Raw genomic sequence first — 22,106 nt, 5'->3', positions numbered from 1 at the left:
TCTCTCCATGTATCATACAGGCTGTATCTGCTCTGTTTACTTTGTTGGTGAGCATTAAGTTTTATAAAGTCGCCCAAGAAGATAAGCTACTCGTTAATAACATCACATATTGAAAACCAAACTTGCTTTACCTGCTCTGTGCTTGTTAAACATCCACCAGATAATGTCTCTCTTTCTGTTTCTCTGCAAAATACTACAATAATTCCCTGGCTGTTAATAAACCGGGCGGGCCGCCCAAGTAAATCTAATCTGAATCACTGGTCATAAATTTCAATGGAGTACTGAGTTTTCTTTTTAGACTATAGCAGTAGGTTAAATAAACAACAAACACTGGCAAAACCAGAGACAGAAACTAGATTTTTTTTAGGTGGATCGATTTCCACCTAGGGCCTATTGATTTGTACGCTTACTTGTCCTTGGGGTGGCTCTGTCTTGACTGGAACATCAGCATCAAGCTGAACCCTCTGCTTCCTCCTTTGTCTCTTAGAGGTCACATCCCGAGACCTGGCGCCAGTCGGGCCACATAACAGCTACGGGGTTAAGGAAAAAACAAGGCATCAATACAAGCCTCCAAAAACTACAAAATCAGCCTGCATCATCCATAACAATTGTGTGTTTACATTAGGCTTTTCTCATCTATGGCAGCTCCTAAAACATAGAATGTATTTCTAAAATGACATGAGGACATGTGCGTGTAGTCAGTGTGATCTTACCCCAGATGACTTGAGCTGTTTCTGCTGGTCAATCTTAATGAGCTGGACCTTGGCTTTCCTGAGGAGATTGAACATTCTTTTATTTGCACCAGTGAGGCGCGCTCTTTGTGAAGGTCCCTTCTCCACAGATCCAAACTCGCCTTCAACTACGCCTGACTTCTGTTCTGGCTGCAGCTCTCCTGTGGATATAAGGTAACATATGCCAATTAAAGCAAATGTTGAATGCTTAGCGTTCGATATTCCAATGATTTTTAATTATTGTGCTTACCTGAGTGAAGTTGGGCAGTGTCTTTTGCTGCTAAATCCTCCTCTTTGCCGTGCTGAAATGCAAGGGACTTGGAGTTCATAGTCCTAACGCACACGGAAACTTTTCTCACCACTCCAGGAGAATCAAGGTCTTCTATCTTGAGCTTGGACTTGTCCTTCTGTGTGTTTGTATTCCGCTGCCTGAGGCTAATGCTCATGGCCTCATCATCAAGTCCTTCTGCTAAATCAACGGGAGGCTGAGGAGGTTTGCTCATACTATCCATCTCTGTTGTGTTTTTGCTTTTGGGAAGTGCCGTGTGTGCCTTCTTTAGCCTTTGATAAATCTTGAGGTGAGCGGTTTGTTTGTTGAACTTCGGGGAACTTTTCTTTTTCTGAGCATCCAGTAGGTCAATAGACAGTTCTGTGGGCTTATCAACTGGTGTAGATAAAAACAGATCCTCACATTTGCTCTCCGGAGTTTTGTCCAGTGTATACACCTCCTTACTAGACTCTTCTGGCACATGCCACTTGAAACTAGAGTTCTTTAGAAGAGACCTCTTCTTTTCAAATTTGCCACTTTTTCTCTCAGAAAACAGGCTGTCGGAGAGATCAATGTTGTCATCTAGGTCCTGAGCTGAAAAAAGATCAACGTCCAGTTGAGCTTCACTCAATATGTCCTCCTCGTCGACTGGCAGAATAGGGGATATTGCTCTGCCTGTCCCATCATCTCGCCTCTTTCCCGGGCGCATTTGCAAGCCCAGTTGTAAGCCCTTCTTTGGAGAGTTTCTTCGAGGCAACACTGACATTCCAGCATCGTCCATAAACCTTTGCGGGGTCTTGATCACTCGCGAGGATCTGGCACTTACAACAGGCATAATGAAGTGCTTGATGTTTTTTACAAACTTTGATTTACCGGGCTGGACGTCCACAACATCTGCTTGTCCCCCATCAACTAACGTGTCGGTTTCTTCCTGCTTTAAACTCCCTTTGTCGAGCCCTATTTCTATCAGCTTAGAAATTATTTTAGCTTGTGGTTTTGGCCTTTTTGACCCAAACAACTGAAGACCCGCCTGTCTCTTTTTGTACTTTTTATGTATGCCAATAAGTTTAGCGCTTGGGGCCAGTGTGGTAGCTGCCAGTGGAGTGGAGATGTCACTATCCCCCTCAACAATTTGTGGACTATTTTCTGATGATTTAAGTGGAGCAAACTTCCCATCTCTGCTCCTGTGCCTATGTTTCTGACGCTGCCCTATTAAACTTTTCCGCCTCTTTTTTATTTTTTTGAGAGATTTCCTTTGTAGGCATGGTGTTTTAGGATCATTTGCTTGACCTTCTGACACTAAAGATTGTTGACTATCTATCAAGTGAATGTCCGTTTCTTCTTTAACTGGTGGCTGTATCTGCTCTTCTTCCACTGACACAGTGTCCTGTTTTGCTTCAGGCTGGGCGCAATCTTTTGCTTCCAACTCAGTTACGTCTGTTTCTAAAGGCTGCGTATCTTCCTTTAGCACAGACTCCGTGATAGTAGCTTCAACTGCTGCCAACTCGGTGTTAACAGCAGTTTCAGGAGAGACAACAGCCTTCTTCCTTTGAACAGACCTCTTTTTCCCTAATTTATTATTTCTACATCTTCTAGGCTTTGAAGGCACAGGCAATGGTTTGGCCTCTTTCGTCTGTGGTTCTACCTCATTCTCCACCTTCTGTGGAGAAACTTCACCTGGCACCTGTGACAGATCATCAGCAATCTTTGAGGAATCCTTATCAGGAATTTCAGAGGAGTTTACACTGGCCACCTGAGGGTGGTCCTCGGCCAAAACCTGACAGGAGTTTTTAGGAAGACCATGTGAGCTGGAATCTTCAGCTGGAGCCTGAGAACAATCTTCAACGTGCAACTGCGAACTATCTTCATCCCGTGGACTTGTTCTTAGCTTTCGTTTCTGGGTGGTCACTGGTGTATGACTGACAGACTTTGTTTGTGGAGAATCAAAGCTTGACGTCCTCCTCCTCAGTCTCCAAGTTGGTGTGACTTCAGTATCCAGACATGATGGTATATCCTCATTAATTTCACACAGATCTTTAAGAACATCGTCTTTCTTCTCAGGCACGGGACTAACTTGCTGAATTAAAAAGGATGGCTTTGAGCTTTTATGTTTGCCAGGAGAGGAGACCTTTTTGATCTGAAGAGGGGGAACTTTCCCACAATCTGTTTTCGTCATTTCTTGAGGAGGTGTTTCATTTACGTGTTCCACTTCAACTTCCACCTGTAAAGTGGACTTTTCCTCAAACGACAAATCAGCCTTGTTTTCGGGAGCCTTCTCATTATTGTCCAAGCTTTTACTCTCTTCGGGGGCCGAGTTATCCAGTTCAGATTTTTTATCCGTCCCCTTTAAACTCTTGTTGACACTGGCGTCACATAAAGTCGACTGATCCTCATCGCTCACAGTCTTCTCTGTTACTTTCACAGTGTTTTCTGCACCCCGAGTCTGACTTCCTCCTTTCTCTAATGTTAAAGTCCAGACAAATTTTCTCAGTTTCTTCTTTCGAGTGGAGTTCTTCCCACTGCCGTTCTTCCCACTGCCGTTCTGTGCATCATATTTTGGGTTTCTTATCTTTTTCAACTTTAAACTTGGGACCCTTGTTCCCAAGGGCAAGCTGTCACTGGATTGTACAGCTAAATTATCAGTCTCTGTGGATGATGGACCATGGTTTTCCGGAATCGTAACATCCTTATTCAGCCTCTTGCTTTGTCTCCGTCTGTCACTTCTCGCTGACGGCTTGGCCTCCACTGTTTGAGAAGCTTCAGGCTTTGACTCTGCCAGAACGGCATCACTTTTACTCAGACTTTCTGGTTCAGCTGCACTGTCTGAGACTTTCTTAGAGAGTGGGTTAGTGACTCTGTTGCTCCTGCGAATGGCGAGTTGATTAACTTCAGAACTTTGCTCTGTCACAATTTCCTTATGCTTTAACTTCTTAGCATTTGTTTTTGGCTCTACAGTCCCAGTCTCCTTAACAGTGTCAAATTGGTCTGCCGCTTTTCTCTCTTTTAATTTTTGGTCTCCAACCACAACTTTGGCGCTAGTCTGGGAGACAGGCTCTGTCTTTGCAGCAGATCTCCCACGCCTTCTTGCAGGTACTGTCCCCCCTCCCTTATCTTCTGTGCCATGTTTATCCTCATGTGGTTCAGCTTTTAATTTGACATGAGCACTTGAAATCTGGTCGCCCTGAATGTCCTTGGCTTTAGGCGGATCCTGAATTCCTTTTATCTTCAACTTCTTCACAGATTTTTTATTAGGCTCCTTTACAGTTTTCATTTTCTTTTTGGCCACCAACTTTATAGTAATCCTAGGTGCTGCTGATGAGGCTCCGCTTTTAGTGGACTGCCGATCCATAGTGTTTTTTCCTTTCGAACCTTTCCTGCAGTCCTTTGCGGGCTCTGCTTCAGGAGATAAGCCGTGTATCTCCTCCGAAGATTTTACATCTTTCACAGGATCAGGTTGGGTAATAGCTGCCTCCACTGCTGGCGTTTTAAGCGGTAACTTCTCACTTTGTCTTTTAGATTTTGTGTTGACAGCTTCACCTACAAAACAAAAAATATGAAATGTTACAAAACCCATGGCTCCTCCACTGAATGCAAAACTGGGACAGAAAACAACACTTTTTTATATTGTACATGCTTAATTGAAACTTTAGCTTATAAACAAATAAATATGTGGAACCATAATAATTTGCCTTTACCTTTGGAAGGGTTTTGTCTGGACCATACAGGTCCTTTGGAGCTTTTTCTCTCAGCTTCAAATCCTCTGAAATCATCTCCCTTGAAAAAAATAAAAACACGCAAATGAACACTTGAAACGACAGACAACAACACTACTCTGCTGGAGGAACCATCAGCAAAAACACTGACTAAAATAGTACGCTTGTAGCATTTATTTTGAATTTCAGAGTTTGCCGTTGATTACATCCCCTGCAAAGGCTAGGTAGATGAAGCAACACTGAACATTTCTCTGAGTGTTCATTATGAAGAATGATTCATGTCCATCATATTGATGTTTTTATCAATACACCTAACATTACAATGTGCGTTTATCTTAGCGTATGTACAGTTATGTCAAATAATAATAAAAAAACAGGTTATCTACTTCAAACTTTAAAGCAATACTATCAATCACAGACAATGGACAACTGTTTTCATTTTCTCCACATTCAAACCAAATCTTTCCATTCATCTCACCCGAGTTGGAAGTCATTAAATATGAATAGGGCCTGCATTGGTAATAATAACCTCATATATGCACCTGGCTTTTTCTCTTTTTTTGGGGGGGCAACTCTTCCTGAACTTTTCATGGAGCTGTTACATGTAATGTAGACATGCAAGCCCAGAACTCTGCAACCTTTGTCTGAATCACACTTGAGCAGTTAGGACGAACACCTACACCACCCACTAAAAACTGCAGGGACAGGTGGGTCTGTAATTACGGTTCCCTCCAAGTACTGTACATCCCACTCGTGCTTGCAGCTGTGACCTACGAGCCTATAAACAGCCCCACTCTCATGAATCGCGATAAGACATTGACGACTGCTTGTGCACTGGCAGAGAGCATTTTCACACAACACGGGTGCAACTGGCTTTGGCACACTTCTGCACCACCATTTAAACATGTCGTGCTTGGTAACGTAAGCTAGCACTTAGCCGAAAGCATTAAAGCTCACTCCTGTCTGCACAAAGGCTAACTTACCTAGCTACAAATAAAACTTAATTATCCGAGTGTTAATATCGCAGTTACCTTGTGCAGACAAGTAAGGCCCTGCAACGTTCGCGCCTGCTGTCTTATTTAAACTAGTTACGCAGACAACTCTAACCCGCATCTGCACAGCGTATGAAAACAGCAGTGTTAGCTCACAGTTAGCCTTCCCGTTCTTTGTGTTCGCTATGAGCTAGCTGCTCCTCTGGCCCGATAACGAGCGGGCCATTATCAAACAACTGCGGTCCCTGTTTACAAATCGGCGCACACACTTCACTGGCTTTTTAAAAAGCCCTTCTGCTCGTGTTTTCACCCTGTAATATTTTTTTATCCTACAAAAAGCAATTGTGGGAACATTGTTGGTGTAACTTGAGCTGCTCTGCTGCTTTGTTTGCAGTGGTATTTTTGTGTTACGACTGTTCATTAAATGTCATGGAAAAGCTGCACCGTGCTAACCATTAGTTAGCATGTTAACGTTAGCTTACCAAGCGTGAAGCTAGCGTTAACATTAGCCTAGCGAAAGGGATGTTGACATTTGTCCATGGCACTAAACCAGTCACACTGCTGTGGACAGCACTCACTCTGGCACATTTAACGATCAGACAAAATGTGAGAAGATGAAATAAAGATACTAACTCCTGGGTCGGTTTGGGACCTCACCTCTTCACTCCCACTAGAGCTGTATCCAGCCTGGCCAAGGATCTTGTGGCTCGCCTCTATCCCAAGTAAGCGCAAGTGAGACTGGTCTTCGTTTAACGATAGGACCAGGTTTGCGGGCCTTGGCCCTCCGTTAGTCACATCATCAGCTTCTAAGCCTGACCGTCCGAGTTGCCATCGCTTCTCGGAGCGCAAACGACTGCGTGACGACCAAGGCCGACCGGGGAAACGACCTCTGGCCGTAGCGGTTCCACCTTGGCCTCCTACGGCAGCCGCGGTTGCTGATCCGCATCCCGCTGCCGCCATCATTGCTTCAACAACAACACACACCGACGGCTAGCAGTTCGAGGAGAGGGAGACAAGAGGGAAGGCGCGAGATGGGAGGGGGGAGCCGCAATGCTGCAAGGGAAAGTGAGTTTTTTTTTTTAGCGAGGCTTCAGAGAGGAGAGTGGGTCGACCTCTGGTGGTGATTGTACGTCAAAAGTCCATTCAGAAATGTCTGTGCTATACATATTGCATCAATGGCTGTTACTGACACTTAGTTATAAACGTATGAGTGCAACTTTATTGGTTGCACGAATCTTAATTCTTCTTCTTATTATATATTCTAATGTATTATTTTATTATATTCTAATATCTAACTCACCGGTCATTTTTATGTATGGTTCGGTGTATACAAGGCTTTAAAAAATATTCTTAAAGAGCATAAATACTGCTTTCCAGGCATTTATCATAATACATAGGTGATAACATGCGTAGTAATTAACTCTCTAAAACGGTTTCAACAAAACATTTCTTCGACAAGATTTATACAATTCTGTTCGACGATTAACAATAATATTTGGGGAAAGATGAGCAGGGAAACGAGTATTTAAAATCGCTCCCATGACAATAAACTGGAAAAAGAAGGTGGCTCTGAAATGACAGTTCAGTAATAAAAGTGACATAACGTATGGCAAAGAAGGCTTCATTAATCAAATAATACACTGACATGACATAATTACCATCTGACAGAAGGAATGGAGTGTAAAGGCAGATTATAAAGACGCTACAGTACAGATAAAGTGTATTACATCAATGCTTTTGTGCCCTGGCCCCACAGCTCTACACATTGCAATACAGCAGATGGCAGTATGCATATTCATTGTCACCAGAAAAAGCTCAACTCAACTTTATTTATATAGCACCTTTCATACAAACAGGCAGCCCAACGTGAACCCCCATAAATAAAACTGCGCAAGGCAAAAAAAAAAAAAGAAAAAAAAAAGAATGAATGAATGAATGAATACAATAAAAACAAGCTGATGACAAAGAAGAAGAAAAAGCAGAAATCGTCAGCAATGGAATATAATTCACGGTCACAGTGAAGATTGAAGTTTTACGACGAAAGTAAGTGCTGCAGAATAAATAGTTTAATGGAAAGTATATGATTATCTTCTTATCAGTCAAGTGCGAAGTGGGTGAGGACCACTGGATAAAACAGAAATATTTAAAAAACTCTTCAACGGAAAAAAGCTACAGTGGCTGATAATTTAGTTTTAATATACGTGCACATTGTGAACAGAGACTTGGTGAAGGTGTACACAGCACTGGAGCTGAGTATTTAAAGACGGTCAAAGATAAAGACAGGGGGCGAAGCACACTGTGAACGGGGCGAACAAGGGGAAGAAGCACCACTGAACTCCTACTGTAGGTGGCGCTGTGCAGTGCAGGGGAGCGTGCGCCTACCATAACAAACAAAGAAGAAAGCCGAAGAAGAGTGCGTTTCAGAAGAAGAAGAAGGAGGAAGTGTTCGAGGTTTTTTTATTTTTTTCTATTTGGTTATATTTGTGACCATTCTCTGACCATTCTGTCGGCCTTATAAACATCAGGTAAATCACCACATGAATGTACAGTATACTGACGGTAATGCCTTAGAAATACTATAAGTCGACACCGCCCAGAATCTGGATGTAGCGTCAGCGTGCTAACAGTTAGCCTGTGGTGAACTCCGAGTCACCTGACAATGCAAACCGGGCCAGCACCAACAGGCTGCTTTATTGCTTGGATTTTATACAAACTACACAAGTCTGTTACACAAGTGTCACGTCTTTGGGTTGCTGTCTCGAGCTTGTTCCGCTGTGTAACCTTTTGTCTGTTTGTTTGTTTGTTTTTCGTAGCAAGAGCCGCAACAAATCACGATGAACCTGGAGCGGCTGCCCAATGAGGAAAAACTCAGCCTGTGCAGAAAGTATTATTTAGGTGAGAGCACCTGATAATAAGGACAAGTAGCGGATATACCGTATTAAATATTCAGTGTTACCTTCTCTCCTTTGGTCTGTGAGTTCTGGGTACATGCAGGTAGTGTTAACACCTGCCTCCGTAATGCCTATTGTAGTGATCTGATGTACACTCTTTAGGTGAGATGGAGGATAGGTTACCATGATAGTGCCAGTGACTGGGAGCCTTTTGTAAAGTAAAGCTTAAGCAAACTAATTCAGTAATATTGTCATTGTTTATGTTTTGTCCATCTTTTTTTTTTTTTTTTTCTCAGGTGGATTTGCATTTCTCCCATTCCTGTGGCTGGTAAATGTTGTTTGGTTTTTTCGGGAGGCCTTCGTAAAGCCAGCCTACACTGAGCAGCTTCAGATAAAAGCTTGTAAGTGTAAGAACTGGCAGACATTTAGAAACCATTGCAGCACTTGTTTAATTTGAATACATGTTTAGGAAAACGTATGTTTTGTTTCATTTCATTTACGTTTAACTTTAATCCAGATGTTCTAAACTCTGTTCACACACTGAACACGTTACACATGTTTGTTCTATCAAACTGCTTGGATGAGGTTAAGGCCTCTCTTCAGTTCTCTGTAATCCTGAAGGAGATGGGATGATATTTTTTTTAGTGGGCTGGGCAATGATTTCATAATCACCTGAAAATAAGAAATATTGTGTTTTCATTACCTTAGAATGAGCTATTCTGAGGCCACTGTGTGGAGACAGTAGTGTAAATTGGACAGACCAAACACTGGCTCTAGGTAGGGGGTTTGTACTCACAGTAGTTTCTCTCACATGCTTGGAAGGCGAGCGGTATTTAAATGGTTATAATCGGCAACTTCACCCTTAGATACCACTAAATCCTACACACTGGTCCTTTTTAGCATCTTTATTTTTTTTAAATGACGCATTTTCTTTTAAGAAAACACCAAAAACCATTTGACTTAATGTGTGAAACATTACATCTAAGCCTATAAAGTACAACAAAATATGGATCACATGTTTCTGGCTAGCTGACATTAACAGACATTTACTGAACACGTCCTTGTTGTCCTACTTGATAAAACACTATCAAACAGCATATTTGCAATTTTATGAGATTTATTTTTGAAAGAAAGATTTTGGCAAAGTTAGAGCATGATATGATATATCTGTCTGTGTGACCATTGTTTAAATATTAAGTAATTATATCTTCTGTGTTTTCCATCTAGATGTGAAGCGGTCAGCTCTAGGGTTGCTGTTATGGGTAGCAGTACTGACCACATGGATTACTATTTTCCAGCACTTCAGAGCAGAGTGGGGGGAGGTGGGGGATTACCTCTCCTTTACAATTCCACTGGGCATTCCTTGAGACATTTTTGGTAACAGGTCTAAATAACTGTTGATCCACTATAATGGACCAAAGAATTTTCCCTCATTAACTACAGTCTACAACACTTTATTGATTCTTCTTGTCTCTGGAACTAAATTCAATTGAATAAAGTTAAGAGTAATCCCTTATGTCCCTTAAAAGATGTTTTTTTTACGCTTGCTAAGGGATTTCAGAAAGTTCTTTGGTTTTAGATTAGGATCATTAATCTTGTATAGCAGACAATGTTAACTGTCATGGCAGTATCTAACAGTATGTAATGATGAAGCTGGATGTGCATTCAGGACTTTTTTCTTGATTTAAAAGGTTTGTTTCTGTGTAATTGTGCCACCAAAACTATTTTTACTTGTGTATGACTGACTAATAAAAACATATCCATAATGCTTCCAAGTTACAATGTTTTTACTCCATGTACTGTGTCTCCCGTCGAAAGTCAGAATGCCATACTTGTGTTGGAATATCATTATCCCTCAAGGATCTATGAAACGGTACAGACCTTTTGTTTGATGATGCATCTGTGAGCTATTTTCTCTATTTATACTCCTAATGTTTTGCATTGTTACCGAAGACTCCTAAAGTCTGGAATATGACTGGTGCCTGTTGTGAAACCCAATAACTTAATCCCTCCAAATGTTCCCACTTCCCTATCATCCTATATGAGTCATAACATAATCGGGGCCATTTTTAGTCACTCCAGTCAAAGCTTAAGTGACAGGTTCTACATTACTAACAGGGAGAACATGCACCTGCCATATAAACCGCTGACTTCACTAGGGACTGCCAAGAACAAGTCAGGAGTATCAGCACGATCAGTACTTTTTATGACGGGGGGAGTCACTTAATAAAAGAGATTGATGAGGAGTAAATTGTAAAGAATCCTTTTATGGACATAGTACATTGTCTCCAAGTGTGTGGTATCCGATGTGTGTGGTATAATGAGTGAAGTGGAAATGAACAAAGCGCATGTACTCAAGTACAGAAAGTACAGTTTTGAGGCTCATCCATTTCATGACTACATTTCAGAGACAACTATTACTATATTTTATATCTTAACTATATTTATTTGACAGCTAGTTAGGTTACTATGCTGATAAACATTTTTTTTCCACACAGCCTTGCCAACCAGTTAAATTAGCTCCACCTAGGCCAACTTTAAAACGCTATTTAGACATTAATACACCAGTAATATAATAATAATACAATAATAACACATGACCACATTTTTATTGAGTACTTTTGATACTACTATAATACTCTTTGCTGATAAGGTTCCTGTATACTTACATATATTATATTTAAATATAAATATATATTACATATTGAATTGTAACGGAGTATTTTAACATTAAAGTGTTGCTCTTTTTACGTAAGTACCTCATCGGATCTTTCACCACTGTGAGCGTGAGTGATGATGGGGGGGACGCACGTGCTCTGGCATGTGTTCGGGACGTCCCTGCTGTCACTGTCTGTCCGGCGTCAGCTCACGAGGGTCAACAACATCGTCTTTTGAACTTATTTTTGGACCCTTTCCTTGACAACCGACCTTAAGCATACACGCCGTAACATGTGTCATAACGTGAACAGTGTGTTCGCACCGGTGCCGTCAACCGCTCAGAATAAACTGCGCGCTTCGATATTGGTTAATGAACACCTTAATTACCAATAAGCCCGCAACAGCTGCGCCCCCCTCCCCAAAAAACAATACACTCTTATCCTATATGGCCCCGCCTGAGCACCCAAGGGTACGCATTAGTCCAGAACATAACAGAAGCAAGGTGCCCCACTATGAATTCCCAAGTCATTATGCAACTCCAGTATAAAACACACACACACACACACACACACACCGGAACACACAGTCTCGTCAGGCACCCAGAGGAGATCGGAGGCAGACAGACGGGCGCACCAGCTCATCGCACTTGTACCTCATTTAGGACCTCACGCAAGCGGTTGACCAGGGGCCGTCCTTTCCCCGTTCGCACATTTGGTCAGGGAATTTAAGAAGAGGGAATTTAAGCAGAGGTAAGTTGTGGCCAGTGTTGTAGTCTCATATGCTGTGTAGCCTCAGCTGCTCTCAAGTCAGCGCTCTCTTTTAAAAACAATCTTTTCTGCTCATTAGAAATGGACTTCATCCTGCCACCCACTCTGCCAGCTGGTGGTATCCCATGGGAGAAGGTTTTGCCACCTCTTATTCCTCGGCTGAATGGGACTTATGGACAATATAAGTGGTCTCCTAAGTTACTCATGCCAGAGACTGAGAACAACAGCTCTGCAGAGGTATGTTGTTTTAACTTACTGTGAGTAATGCAAGAATGTAAAAAGATTTATTTTACGTGTTTTGTTTCAGTAGAACTGCATGGAAATACATTCAGTGATAACAAACTGCCTTTTATTTTATTTTTTATTAAAGTGTTTTCTTTTTCTTTAACAAGTTAAATAGCAACTTAATAGGCAAAAGTAGTCCCCTAATTTTACAATTGAAATATATTTTGACAAAACTTTCAACCGCATCTTGAAGTCTTCAGCAGTTGAAACCCCCCCAAAAAGCTAGTAAGAAGAATAAAACTACTGTTCTGAAATATTTTTACGGGTATGGTTTATTTTTAATACCCAGTATTTTCACTTATGTTGGTAGGTGAACTGTGATGACAGCGGTTTTACAGTTCAAGTGGATGTGAAGGACTTCAACCCAGAGGACCTAATGGTCAAGGTGATCGGAGACTTTGTTGAAGTGCAAGGAAAGCATGAAGAGAAAAAGGTTGGTGTTCTGGCAGTAACATTGCTGCATCGTCTGGTTTATTTACAATATCTGTGATCTGTGTTGTTCTCTAAACTTGTATTCATCTCCATGTTTTGTTAACAGGATGGTTCGGGGTTTACAACGCGGCAGTTTAACCGGCGCTACAGAATCCCAAAGGGCGTGGACACCATGGCTTTGGAGTCAGCGGTCTCTCCAGATGGCATCCTTGTCATATCTGCACCGATGCTGCAAACCGAGAACTCCAGAATCCTGACCTGATCGCATTAATACCAAACACCATCTTCACCATGTATGACAAAAAACAAATGCAACACAAGCCTTTATGAACACACACAGGCAGAAACAGAAATAACTTTAGGCTCCTCCAGTCACAGCAACACTCAGCATGTGCCAAAACACTCTGTTCCTGGCACTGTTTTAATATTCCCTGCTCTCTGAGGTTTGTATATACTGCCCTACTGTTACTCAGTAATCTTACATAATGTTTCAAGGAACCAGTCTTTGTAAATATTCTGCGTTCACAGGTCTGCTATTTTTGTGCAACTTTTGTAAAATGCACTGTTTTGTGATTGTGATTAATGATGCACACATACATATCGCCAAACTCTTTAATGTGGAAATATTTCTTTCAAAAATAAACTTTATTTCTTTATAAAATAAAAAAAGTGACTACATCAAGTGCCTCTTGTGAACGTTTAAGTAACTTGTTGCTCATCCGGGAATTCATTCAACATCGAGTCCACTTCCCTAAAAGGAAAAATACAGTAGATTATTCTTCTGGAATTGGGGTTGCTATGTTTAGATGAATTTAATAACAATATAAAAACTATATTCTAAAGGATTTTAAAGTTAATAGCCTTCTATGAACAACATTATTATACATACATACATACAATACATTTTACTAGCTGAGCAATTTAATTTATAGGTTATTACCTGATCTGCTCCTTTACCCATGTTCTCTGTTTTCGAAGAACTTCTAATAGAGGGTCATCTTCAAACTCTTTTTCATCTGAATCTGAAAAGAAAAATAATAATACTAAAGGTACAATGAGCAGCAAAAGAGAGGGTTGATAATGGGATATTATCCGCATGTACATATAGAGGACCAGCCTATAAGTTAATGTTTTATTATTTAAACTCCCAAAGGCAGCCTTTAGTCGATGACTACAGCAAAATCCAACATGGATCACAAATGTTACCAGATCTGCATACAAACAACATGCACAGAAAAAGACTGAAAGATCGAGAGGTTTTGACCTGACGGGTTTTGGAATGTTAGGCGTGGAAACTATTCATATATTCTCCACAATTAACTCCAGGGTAAAGGTTGGTGCTCTTTGCTGTCATAGGCTCACCTTCAGCCTCTTGCAGCAGCTGTGTAATGACCTCCATAGAGTTGTGGGCATCGCACGGAGGAACTGAGGATTGTGAAGGTGCAGAGGCTTCGCAAGGAGGAGAACCCAACGCGACAGGGGTCCTTAGTGCAGGAGATGAATCCGCTGTTTGGAACAATACCTCTGAAACTACCTGCGAAGCCCCAATGATAACAACATACGGGTTAATGCAGCTTTTAATTACCATAATGACATAGCAGCTTAACATCTGATATGACATCCAAAAGTGATGGCAGCACCATTCGAGATAAGTGGAAAAAGGAGTATATTTAAAGATTTTTGTGTAATAATCAAACTACACAGAGAGAATAAAATAAAATAACTTGAGAACTGGTGGAGTGTGTAAAAACATTTGCAGCTTGTGCGTGTGCTGACCTGTCCTAAGGCACTGTGGATCGGAGAAGGTGCTAGTGCATAATCACCAGTACATCTCTCACTGGAAGAGGCCTGGTTTGCCTCCCGTTGCTGCTGCTCTGCCCACGGCACAACCTTTTGGGGAAGTCTTTGATGTGAAGAACTCCTGTTTGTAGAGCCAGTGGCATCAGCATGTTCCCTATCCACAGTATATCTGCAAAGAGATATTAATATTAAGCATTCAGACTGAATTTTGTATACTGTGTGCATGTTTCCATACTTGACCTTGATTTCTTCTGCTTTCTGAAGGACATTGCTGTCTTTTTCTCGTTCTTCTCTGACTCTTTTGCCTGGGCTTTCTCTTTCTTGTTCCTCTCAGGTCTTTTGTGGTGACTAGGCCCCTCTCCTTTTGGAACTCCAGATGAAACAGGTGGCGGGGATGGCACATGTTCGCAAATAGGCTCATCAGTGAAGGTATCCGTTGAGTTCCCAGAAACTTGCGTATTTTTACGGACAACTTTGTTCCGAGACGTGTCAATAATTTGTGAAACGTTTTGTTGCGAGCTAGCATGAGATGACTGGATGGGACAGGGCAAGACATCACAGAGTAAATGCATGTGGGCGGGAACATGGGCAATAGCCTGGGGTTGAGAGACTGCAGAGCCAGAGATAGTAAAGGTAGGGAAGAGAGGTGGACCTGAAGCTGGGGGACATGATGCGTGGGCTTCTTTGGTTTCTGGCTGGGGAGCGGCGATGTGTGGAAGTGTAGCGTTTTGTGAGATTTCAGGAGGTTGAGAACAATGCGGTTGCTGTAGATGGTGCAAGAAAGAGGACATTTAAATGATTCTGTACACATGGAGTACATTTTAAACCAGAAATATGGGGTGCTACATACACTATGTCTCTGACCTTGTAAGCCTGTCCACTGGCTGAGGGATGGCTGAAGTTGGGGGCTTGCCAGCTAAATGTGGGACCATGAAGTCCGGATTGGTGCAAGGACTGGGGCCACTCCCTGGCCTGCTCCATCTTTCTCCTTAGACGCCACTGGAACAAGATGTCCTCTTCCGGGCGTGTGGGTGGAACCAGAGAAGGAATGGTATAAGACTTTTGGGAGGACGCAGCTTGAACTAAGTCTGAGCTGGCCTTTGCTGTAAACATTAGAAAGAAAAACATTGCACAGTCAAGCATGAAAAAATAGGAATCTACCACAAGTTGCATAAGAAGTTATTGGCATTGAGCAAGTTTAAATGGAAAAAAACTAAAAAACTAAATTCCATCTAAAAAATGTATTGCATTACCAGTAGTCGATTTTATCATACTGGGAATCAAAGGTCTTTGCAGTGGCTCATCTACGCTGAATGGAGAAGAGAAATCTGAGCATCCCAGGCCCTCTGAGCTGACATGGATAGACCCATCACTCAGAGTACAGTCACTATTAGAAAGAAAAAAGTTACTTACAATTGAAGGAATTAATTAATTCATCATGCATGTCACATGCTGGTAATCATACTCTCTCAGCAGAAGTCTGTTGGCCCTTTCTTGAAGGTGTAGTATCTCTGTGTCTTCGAATTCACCTTGGGTGGTATCCGACAGAATCTGAAATACAAAAGGAATAGGCAGAACACTCAATAAGCCACAATTTTACTCTTGATATTTGAATATAAAGAACACAGAATACTGTAGTAATTAATAAAACTAGATCATTCAATTTGCATTTGTGTTAAAAAAAAAAACCTTACATAACAAATACACTGAGGTTCTATTATAATTTTGTGTGGCTGATACATTTGACAGGAGCAGGGTGAACAAGCCATAAATGTATCAAACATGGCTGTAAAAACGATGGCTTCCCAGGCATTTAGTAAACAGAGAGGTTTCCAAATGGACATGTGGTGTGCTGTTGAAATGTAAATATTTATATGTGCACTTAGTCGGAATAGGGTGTCTCTCCTACAGACTGCTTCCTGGGCAGTCAGACAAACCTAGCATAAACCAGGGCAGGGTGCAGAGCGAATACTCTGTTATAACAGCTTACACAAAGAATAAAAACAGGATGGAGTAGTATCTAGAATCTTCTGCTTTTTCAGAAAAAAATATATAGATTTGGAGGTAAGTTTGTGCTGCCAACAACACACGTATTATGTGTATTTAGTAGAGAAAGATAAAACAGGCTCAGTCCCAGTAAACTCAAAAACACTCACACTAAGAGATCCTCTGCATGGGGAGAGGCATCTGTCACGTCGACGCTGTCCAGCTGGACTGAAAATGGCAGATCCGTGGTCATCTTTCAGAGGCTGGACAGCATCTGTTCAGAGAAAAGAGATTCCACAGAAGGATTTCACCTGAAGGGTTGCTTTGTATGTGGAAATGTAAGAGCTGGCAACAGTTAATAACCATTACATTAAAAACTGTAAGCTTGCAAATAAGTGAGACTGCACCATTGTCTGTTCCTTTAGTTGGTGTTGAACTGGGGGGTAAAGATGATGTTGACAGCCACCAAAAAGGCAGCTGCTTCTCCCCAACAGCAGAATCCGTTTGCTGGCGCTCCTCTCGACTCTGCGGTCGACCATGGCGAAAGCGGTCAATGTACCTGGGAGAACAAAGGTCAGTGCTGGTTTCTATCTTCTTCACATCACAGTTTCGATGACATTGTCATGTTGAATCATTTCTTACATATTAGAACTTGAAAAGGAAGTTTTTTTAAGGGGATAACTTGGAGTACAGGCACTGCTGTGTTTGAGGGTATGGTTGAAACAAAAGCATACTTTGACAGCACTGAATCCTGCTGAACTCCTAGCTCTGATGAAACTGTGGATTTTCCTGTTCTCTCAGACTGTTTGGGCATTTCCATGTAAGATGAGGTCGTAGTGCTGGCAGAAGAAGATTCACAGTCAGTGGAGGGCCAGGACTCTTCAAAAACAAGTTGCCCATCCGTGGCGTCATACTTCTCAAACTGCTGTCGGCTCTCGGGGCTGTGTAACTGAGGACTTGCTCGCTGGTTTGAGCGTACAGGACTCAAAGTCTGCAAAAGAACAAAAAAGTGATCGACATGTCGGAATCAGATGTATCTTTCAGTGTAAAATTTACTTACTGTTTTTTTGTCTTTCTTTGCCAGGGGCTGGTTGCGGGGTGGGTGGTAGTGTGCCTTCCCCACCCTGGATGCTGCCTTCAAGGGATTCTGCCTTGTGAACACAGGTCCATTGTAAAAACAACACTTGTGTTATGACCAAATGTAACTATTGCTTGGGGTAATATAAAAATGTGACCTTTAGAGCTTACCTGGATTTCATTACAGCTTTAGGACGTCACAGGTGATTGATAATAGGACAGGATGCACAGTAGAAGTTGCTCCAGTGTGGGTCTGATTTATGCCTGGTCCAAACTCAGCTCTTTGACTACAAACTACAGGTGCTTCTATATGGCTGACTGACTGGGTCACTTGGGTCTTACTGCAATAAAACTAACTTACTAGAAGACCACATTATCCAACAGCCCTACGAGTTGACTTGGCATGTCCACAAAAGAAAGTTACCATGGAATCAAACGCTAGTACGACACAACTTGTCCATAAGATAGCAAATTAAGTTTCTACAGGGAGGGTTTTGAAGATCTGTTCATCCGACAAGTCAAACATTTAAACTGGAAATATAATGACTTTGCTCTTTCTCACAAATGTAACGTTATCGGTGAAACCAGAAGAAAGCGTCAGTTTATGTCGATGGTTATTTACTTCCAGACATACAGCCAATAGGCACCGAGTATAATATGATGGACGTACCAGTTACCCAATCACGTACAATGTCCTCGTTGCACACGCTCCAATCAGTTACTAGGAAACCGGCAGCGCGCGGAAGAGGAACGTCTGTCCGTCGGTTAAAAACAAGCTACGTTAGCAACGGTCATTAGAGCTAACTGTTAGTACATGCTACAGTCCGATATAACAATAATAAAACGGCCTGTGTCCAGCAGATTGTATTTATAGAGAATGTGTGACAACCGGTAGGGGTAACTGTCAGTTAGCTATTCGTTATAATTGGCAAACGTGGGTAAAGTTGCACTCGTGAACCAAGCGTTAACGTTTTCCAACGGTTACTGCTAACGCTGAAGGGAGCTAGCGTTAGCAGACTTTAAACGGTCTTAAACCGCAGCTGTTAGCCCATTAGCTAACGTTAACTTATCTAACGTCCTGCAGGAGACCTACGTTAATGTTAGTATTGTTTTGTAACATCAGTTTCAAGTCCTTATCAACTCAGAGGGACCATTGCTCTAAGGTGCATTTCGGTTACCGACAGTGAACGTGTGGTTGTATCAGTCGGTGTTTTCCCCAATTATTAATAATATAAAGAAAAGTGGAGATAATGCATCACGTCAAGATCAAGACTGAAAGGCCAGGTGAGAGGTTGCTCCCTTAAGACTCTCACGAACACATCTTCTAACCCAACTTTTTGGCATTATAGTCACTACTCAAATTCAGTAATGCAATATGAGAATGTCACTTAACGTTACATATATTATGAACTCTAGTTGGTGTTGTTTCTGTAAAGCACTGTTTACTACTTACTGTTGTGCAGATTTAGAGGGGACTGGTGCACGCAGCAGATTGGATGCTGTGTTAAAGGGACTGGTAGAGAGGACTGAAAATGAAAGGTCAGTGGGATTATAACACTCATCTTATGTTTGTGATAACCTTCCAGTCGAACTAATATTGTATTTTGAACAGGGAGCAAAATGAGGGCGATCCTGGAAAAATATCAGCGGACTCTTTAAACAAGTACGTATCAGTGATTAGGATTTGAAATGTATTTGTTGTTGTTGTGTTATTATTTATTATTTGAACATTAAATATGAAGTGTAAAAACTTGTTGTTCCACTTGCTATTTCTAGGGATTTGTCTCCATCATCTGCTGGAAAAAGGCAAGTGTCTATTTTTTGACAAGCGCTCACAGTTACTCAAAAACACATACAGAACATTTGTTTGTCTACAGTTGTGGCTGAAAGAAAAACTGTGGCTCTAAACTGTCAATGGTTTTATAAAAATAATGTTTCTTGTCATTTCACACCGTAATAGATTTGAAAAGCAGTAATTTTGTAAAATTTCTCTGCCTATTATAAAGTCCTCATTCTTGTTTTAATTTTTTTTTCCAGGCCATCAGCTCGATTTTCGCAGCACCGGAGGAAGAAGCGAAAAGAGATGGATGAAGGAATGCAAGAGAGCAATCATCATAAACAAAGTAAACTTAACGCAAACACTAAACACAATACAGTAAAACAAATGACACTGTAGGATTTGTCCTTTTTGTCCCTCAGTTACTGTGTGATCACTTTGCCTTACTTCATTGTAGAATTTCTTACCATTTATCTTGCCATTTTCTGTTTTTCTCAATTTTCTAGATTCTTACATTATTAAGTTGTTTGACCGCAGTGTGGATCTGGCTCAGTTCAACACCAGCACCCCACTGTATCCTATCTGTCGGGCCTGGATGAGAAACAATCCTTCTGTTAGAGAGCCAGCTGCTTCCCCAAGCCCCTCGCACAGCCTGGTAGAGGAAGAGGTGAGATCCTAGTTATGTTGGATAACGTCAATTTGATTTAAAATAGGCAACATTACAAAAAATTCAAAAATAAATTCTGTACGGCTTTAAAGTCACACTTCACTGTCTCGCTGTGTGGAACAGTGTGAAACACGTATCCACTGTACACTGTGATTTAAAATGCGTCTTCCTTTGCTAGTATTAAAAGTAACTGCTATAGAAATAATAAAGCAAACAGTATTGCATCAAACTTTGCTGTAATACTATTTATGGAGCTTCTGTCACACTATTTCTCTGATTTTATCACACCTCATGAACACTGAACCGTCATCGTGCAGTACAGTCAATATAATATACTCTTAAAAACACCATAAGTACGAGCAGGTTGGTTGTTACAGAACTCAGGACATTTGACTGGGAATTGATTCAAATGTTTGTATGACATAACCTGTTGTTGATGGGCTGTGGCACAGTTACATTGGGTTCGTACAAGCCACAAGCATCACTCTGCCTCTGTCTACGCAGCATTAGGGCACTCCCTTGTGGCTAAGCAATATAAAACTGCTAATGAAGACGGGAACATTGTGGAACATTAATCAGTCTGAAAGTGACGGTCGTCACAGTAATGAACCCCTATTGCAGTGGGTGGTGACTGTAGTCCGCTTGGATTTAAAGTGGATACAGTCAATGCAGTACATTCACGTATAACTCTCTTTAGCCTGTGCAAAAGCATGCATGTTTGTTGTTTGAGAAAAGACTAGTTGCTTTTGAGTATTTTAGCTGTATTTTTTCAATGCTTTGAGCACCACAATCAAAATCCTATCCTCATCTTTGGAGAAGGGCAGTTGTAATTGTCTCAGCAGTAAATAATCTCAGAATCCCTGCAAATAAATCTGATACTAGCATGACTAAACAAGACCAGTGGTACGTTTTTTGTATTTAGATTTTTCAATTTAAAGTTTAAATACCAAAACTTTATCATTAGTATTTTACACTAATTTTGCATGAAATTATCTTTGAAACAGTTTAATGAACATTTAAAGAAAGTATTTTTGAGAGTACTTATAGTACTTAACTAGAAAATATTAAGAATTTCTTAAGTTGCCACAGTCTTTGGACATCATGAGGCCAGTAATGATTCTTTTTACCAAATGTCTTTCTTTTGCCAGGTTACAGACATGATCAATGGTAAAGGTCAGAATGTGTACAGACTCGCTCCTCCAACCTCCTGTCCAATCAGCCCATCTGGTGAACCCGTCAATCTCAGGATCCCACCGACGGAAAAACCCACTGTTACCAAGGTTCTGTATAATGTGTGCACGAGAATTTGTGTTTTACTTGCATAGCAATATTAAGTGGCACACATTACATTATGATATTAAAGTCATTAGTTATTTAAGTCAACCAATGAACTATAACTAACTATATCTGAACATGTTCTCGTTCCACAGTTAACAGATTCAGCTCCTGTATCCGGTTCTCTCTTATGCGACCACATGGAACGTTGGAAAAAGATACGGCAAAAGTACGTTCCTCATGAAAAGCAGCTTGTTCTTTTGTTAAAAAGAACAGTTCACATTTTCCTGCTGTGCACAACATACATTGAGATCAAGGTTTCACCCACAGTTGTTGTGTGGCACTTGTTGCTTAGTCGGACAGTTCACCCCAAAATCAAAAATGCATATTTTTCCTCTTACATGTAGTGCCATTTATCCATCTAGATTGTTTTGGTGTGAGTTATTGGCTGTTGGAGATATCAGCTGTAGAGATGTCTGCATCTCTTCAGTATAATGGGACGAGATAGCTCTCGGCTTGTGGTGTGCAAAGTGCTGATTTGAAAAACTCAACAATGTCTCTTTCCAGAAATCATGACCCGCTTACTCGAACGACGTAACAGTTTCATGTAGTAGCTATTTTTCTTTCTATCGAATTACACCTGGCAACTATTGCTGAACGCTAGCAAAAAAAAAAAAAAAAACAGGTAAGCAAAATTAGGCTTGTCGCACAACTCTTCTCAAATACACCATGCTTTATCCCCCAAACATGTCTGCATTCTGGAAAAGACTGGATAAGAAATGAAGTG

At 41.2% G+C, this 22,106-nt stretch overlaps 5 protein-coding genes across 9 annotated transcripts in view; 3 read left to right on the top strand and 2 right to left on the bottom strand.

Annotated features, from left to right (window-relative positions):
• The window catches only part of kmt2bb (lysine (K)-specific methyltransferase 2Bb), a gene marked incomplete in the record, with an annotated part of 25,996 nt that extends 19,233 nt beyond the window's left edge, over positions 1–6,763 (bottom strand). Inside the window, 5 exon segments of the mRNA XM_035672203.1 lie at positions 411–530; positions 714–892; positions 982–4,536; positions 4,695–4,773; positions 6,338–6,763. Of these exon segments, the coding sequence (XP_035528096.1) occupies positions 411–530; positions 714–892; positions 982–4,536; positions 4,695–4,773; positions 6,338–6,667 (4,263 nt within the window).
• Positions 1–10,370, top strand: part of psenen (presenilin enhancer, gamma-secretase subunit) — a 12,100-nt gene extending 1,730 nt beyond the window's left edge. Inside the window, exons 1-4 of one of the 3 annotated variants that reach the window (XM_035672241.1) lie at positions 8,070–8,229; positions 8,518–8,599; positions 8,892–8,996; positions 9,823–10,370. In XM_035672241.1, the coding sequence (XP_035528134.1) occupies positions 8,539–8,599; positions 8,892–8,996; positions 9,823–9,962 (306 nt within the window). In that variant the 5' untranslated portion in view covers positions 8,070–8,229; positions 8,518–8,538 and the 3' untranslated portion in view covers positions 9,963–10,370. Of the gene's footprint in view, positions 1–8,069; positions 8,230–8,359; positions 8,426–8,517; positions 8,600–8,891; positions 8,997–9,822 lie in introns of those variants that run through there. The other 2 variants (XM_035672243.1, XM_035672242.1) reach the window with 2 other exon arrangements.
• A 1,439-nt stretch (positions 10,371–11,809) lies between these two features.
• On the top strand, positions 11,810–13,415 carry hspb6 (heat shock protein, alpha-crystallin-related, b6). 2 transcript variants are annotated; one of them, XM_035672239.1, is made up of 4 exons: positions 11,810–12,002; positions 12,100–12,257; positions 12,616–12,738; positions 12,844–13,415. In XM_035672239.1, exons 2-4 carry the CDS (start codon positions 12,102–12,104, stop codon positions 12,997–12,999), a joined length of 435 nt encoding a protein of 144 aa, XP_035528132.1. In that variant the 5' UTR covers positions 11,810–12,002; positions 12,100–12,101; the 3' UTR covers positions 13,000–13,415. The 2 variants fall into 2 exon arrangements, with proteins under 2 accessions (XP_035528132.1, XP_035528133.1); XM_035672240.1 differs by lacking the exon at positions 11,810–12,002 and having other exon boundaries at positions 12,009–12,257.
• On the bottom strand, positions 13,336–17,909 carry proser3 (proline and serine rich 3). 2 transcript variants are annotated; one of them, XM_035672215.1, is made up of 13 exons: positions 17,772–17,909; positions 17,584–17,674; positions 17,258–17,514; positions 16,931–17,082; positions 16,694–16,797; positions 16,003–16,088; positions 15,791–15,924; positions 15,402–15,640; positions 14,778–15,301; positions 14,514–14,706; positions 14,100–14,271; positions 13,678–13,759; positions 13,336–13,488 (listed from the first exon to the last, which is right to left on the bottom strand). In XM_035672215.1, exons 1-13 carry the CDS (start codon positions 17,780–17,782, stop codon positions 13,437–13,439), a joined length of 2,097 nt encoding a protein of 698 aa, XP_035528108.1. In that variant the 5' UTR covers positions 17,783–17,909; the 3' UTR covers positions 13,336–13,436. The 2 variants fall into 2 exon arrangements, with proteins under 2 accessions (XP_035528108.1, XP_035528107.1); XM_035672214.1 differs by having other exon boundaries at positions 17,584–17,692; positions 17,772–17,905.
• Positions 17,910–18,210: 301 nt separating this feature from the next.
• lin37 (lin-37 DREAM MuvB core complex component) lies at positions 18,211–22,094 on the top strand. Its single transcript, XM_035672232.1, has 8 exons — positions 18,211–18,884; positions 19,064–19,139; positions 19,213–19,263; positions 19,377–19,406; positions 19,638–19,723; positions 19,884–20,044; positions 21,193–21,324; positions 21,475–22,094. The coding sequence occupies exons 1-8, from the start codon at positions 18,851–18,853 to the stop codon at positions 21,724–21,726; spliced, it is 822 nt and encodes a 273-aa protein (XP_035528125.1). The 5' UTR covers positions 18,211–18,850; the 3' UTR covers positions 21,727–22,094.
• Positions 22,095–22,106: the final 12 nt, after the last annotated feature.

Source organism: Morone saxatilis, unplaced genomic scaffold (genome assembly GCF_004916995.1).
Source record: "Morone saxatilis isolate NCDOM2014 unplaced genomic scaffold, NCSU_SB_2.0 Contig24, whole genome shotgun sequence".
Classification (NCBI taxonomy): Eukaryota; Metazoa; Chordata; class Actinopteri; family Moronidae; genus Morone; species Morone saxatilis.
Note: the sequence above shows the minus strand (reverse complement) of the source record. Positions and strands in the feature narration are given on the sequence as shown.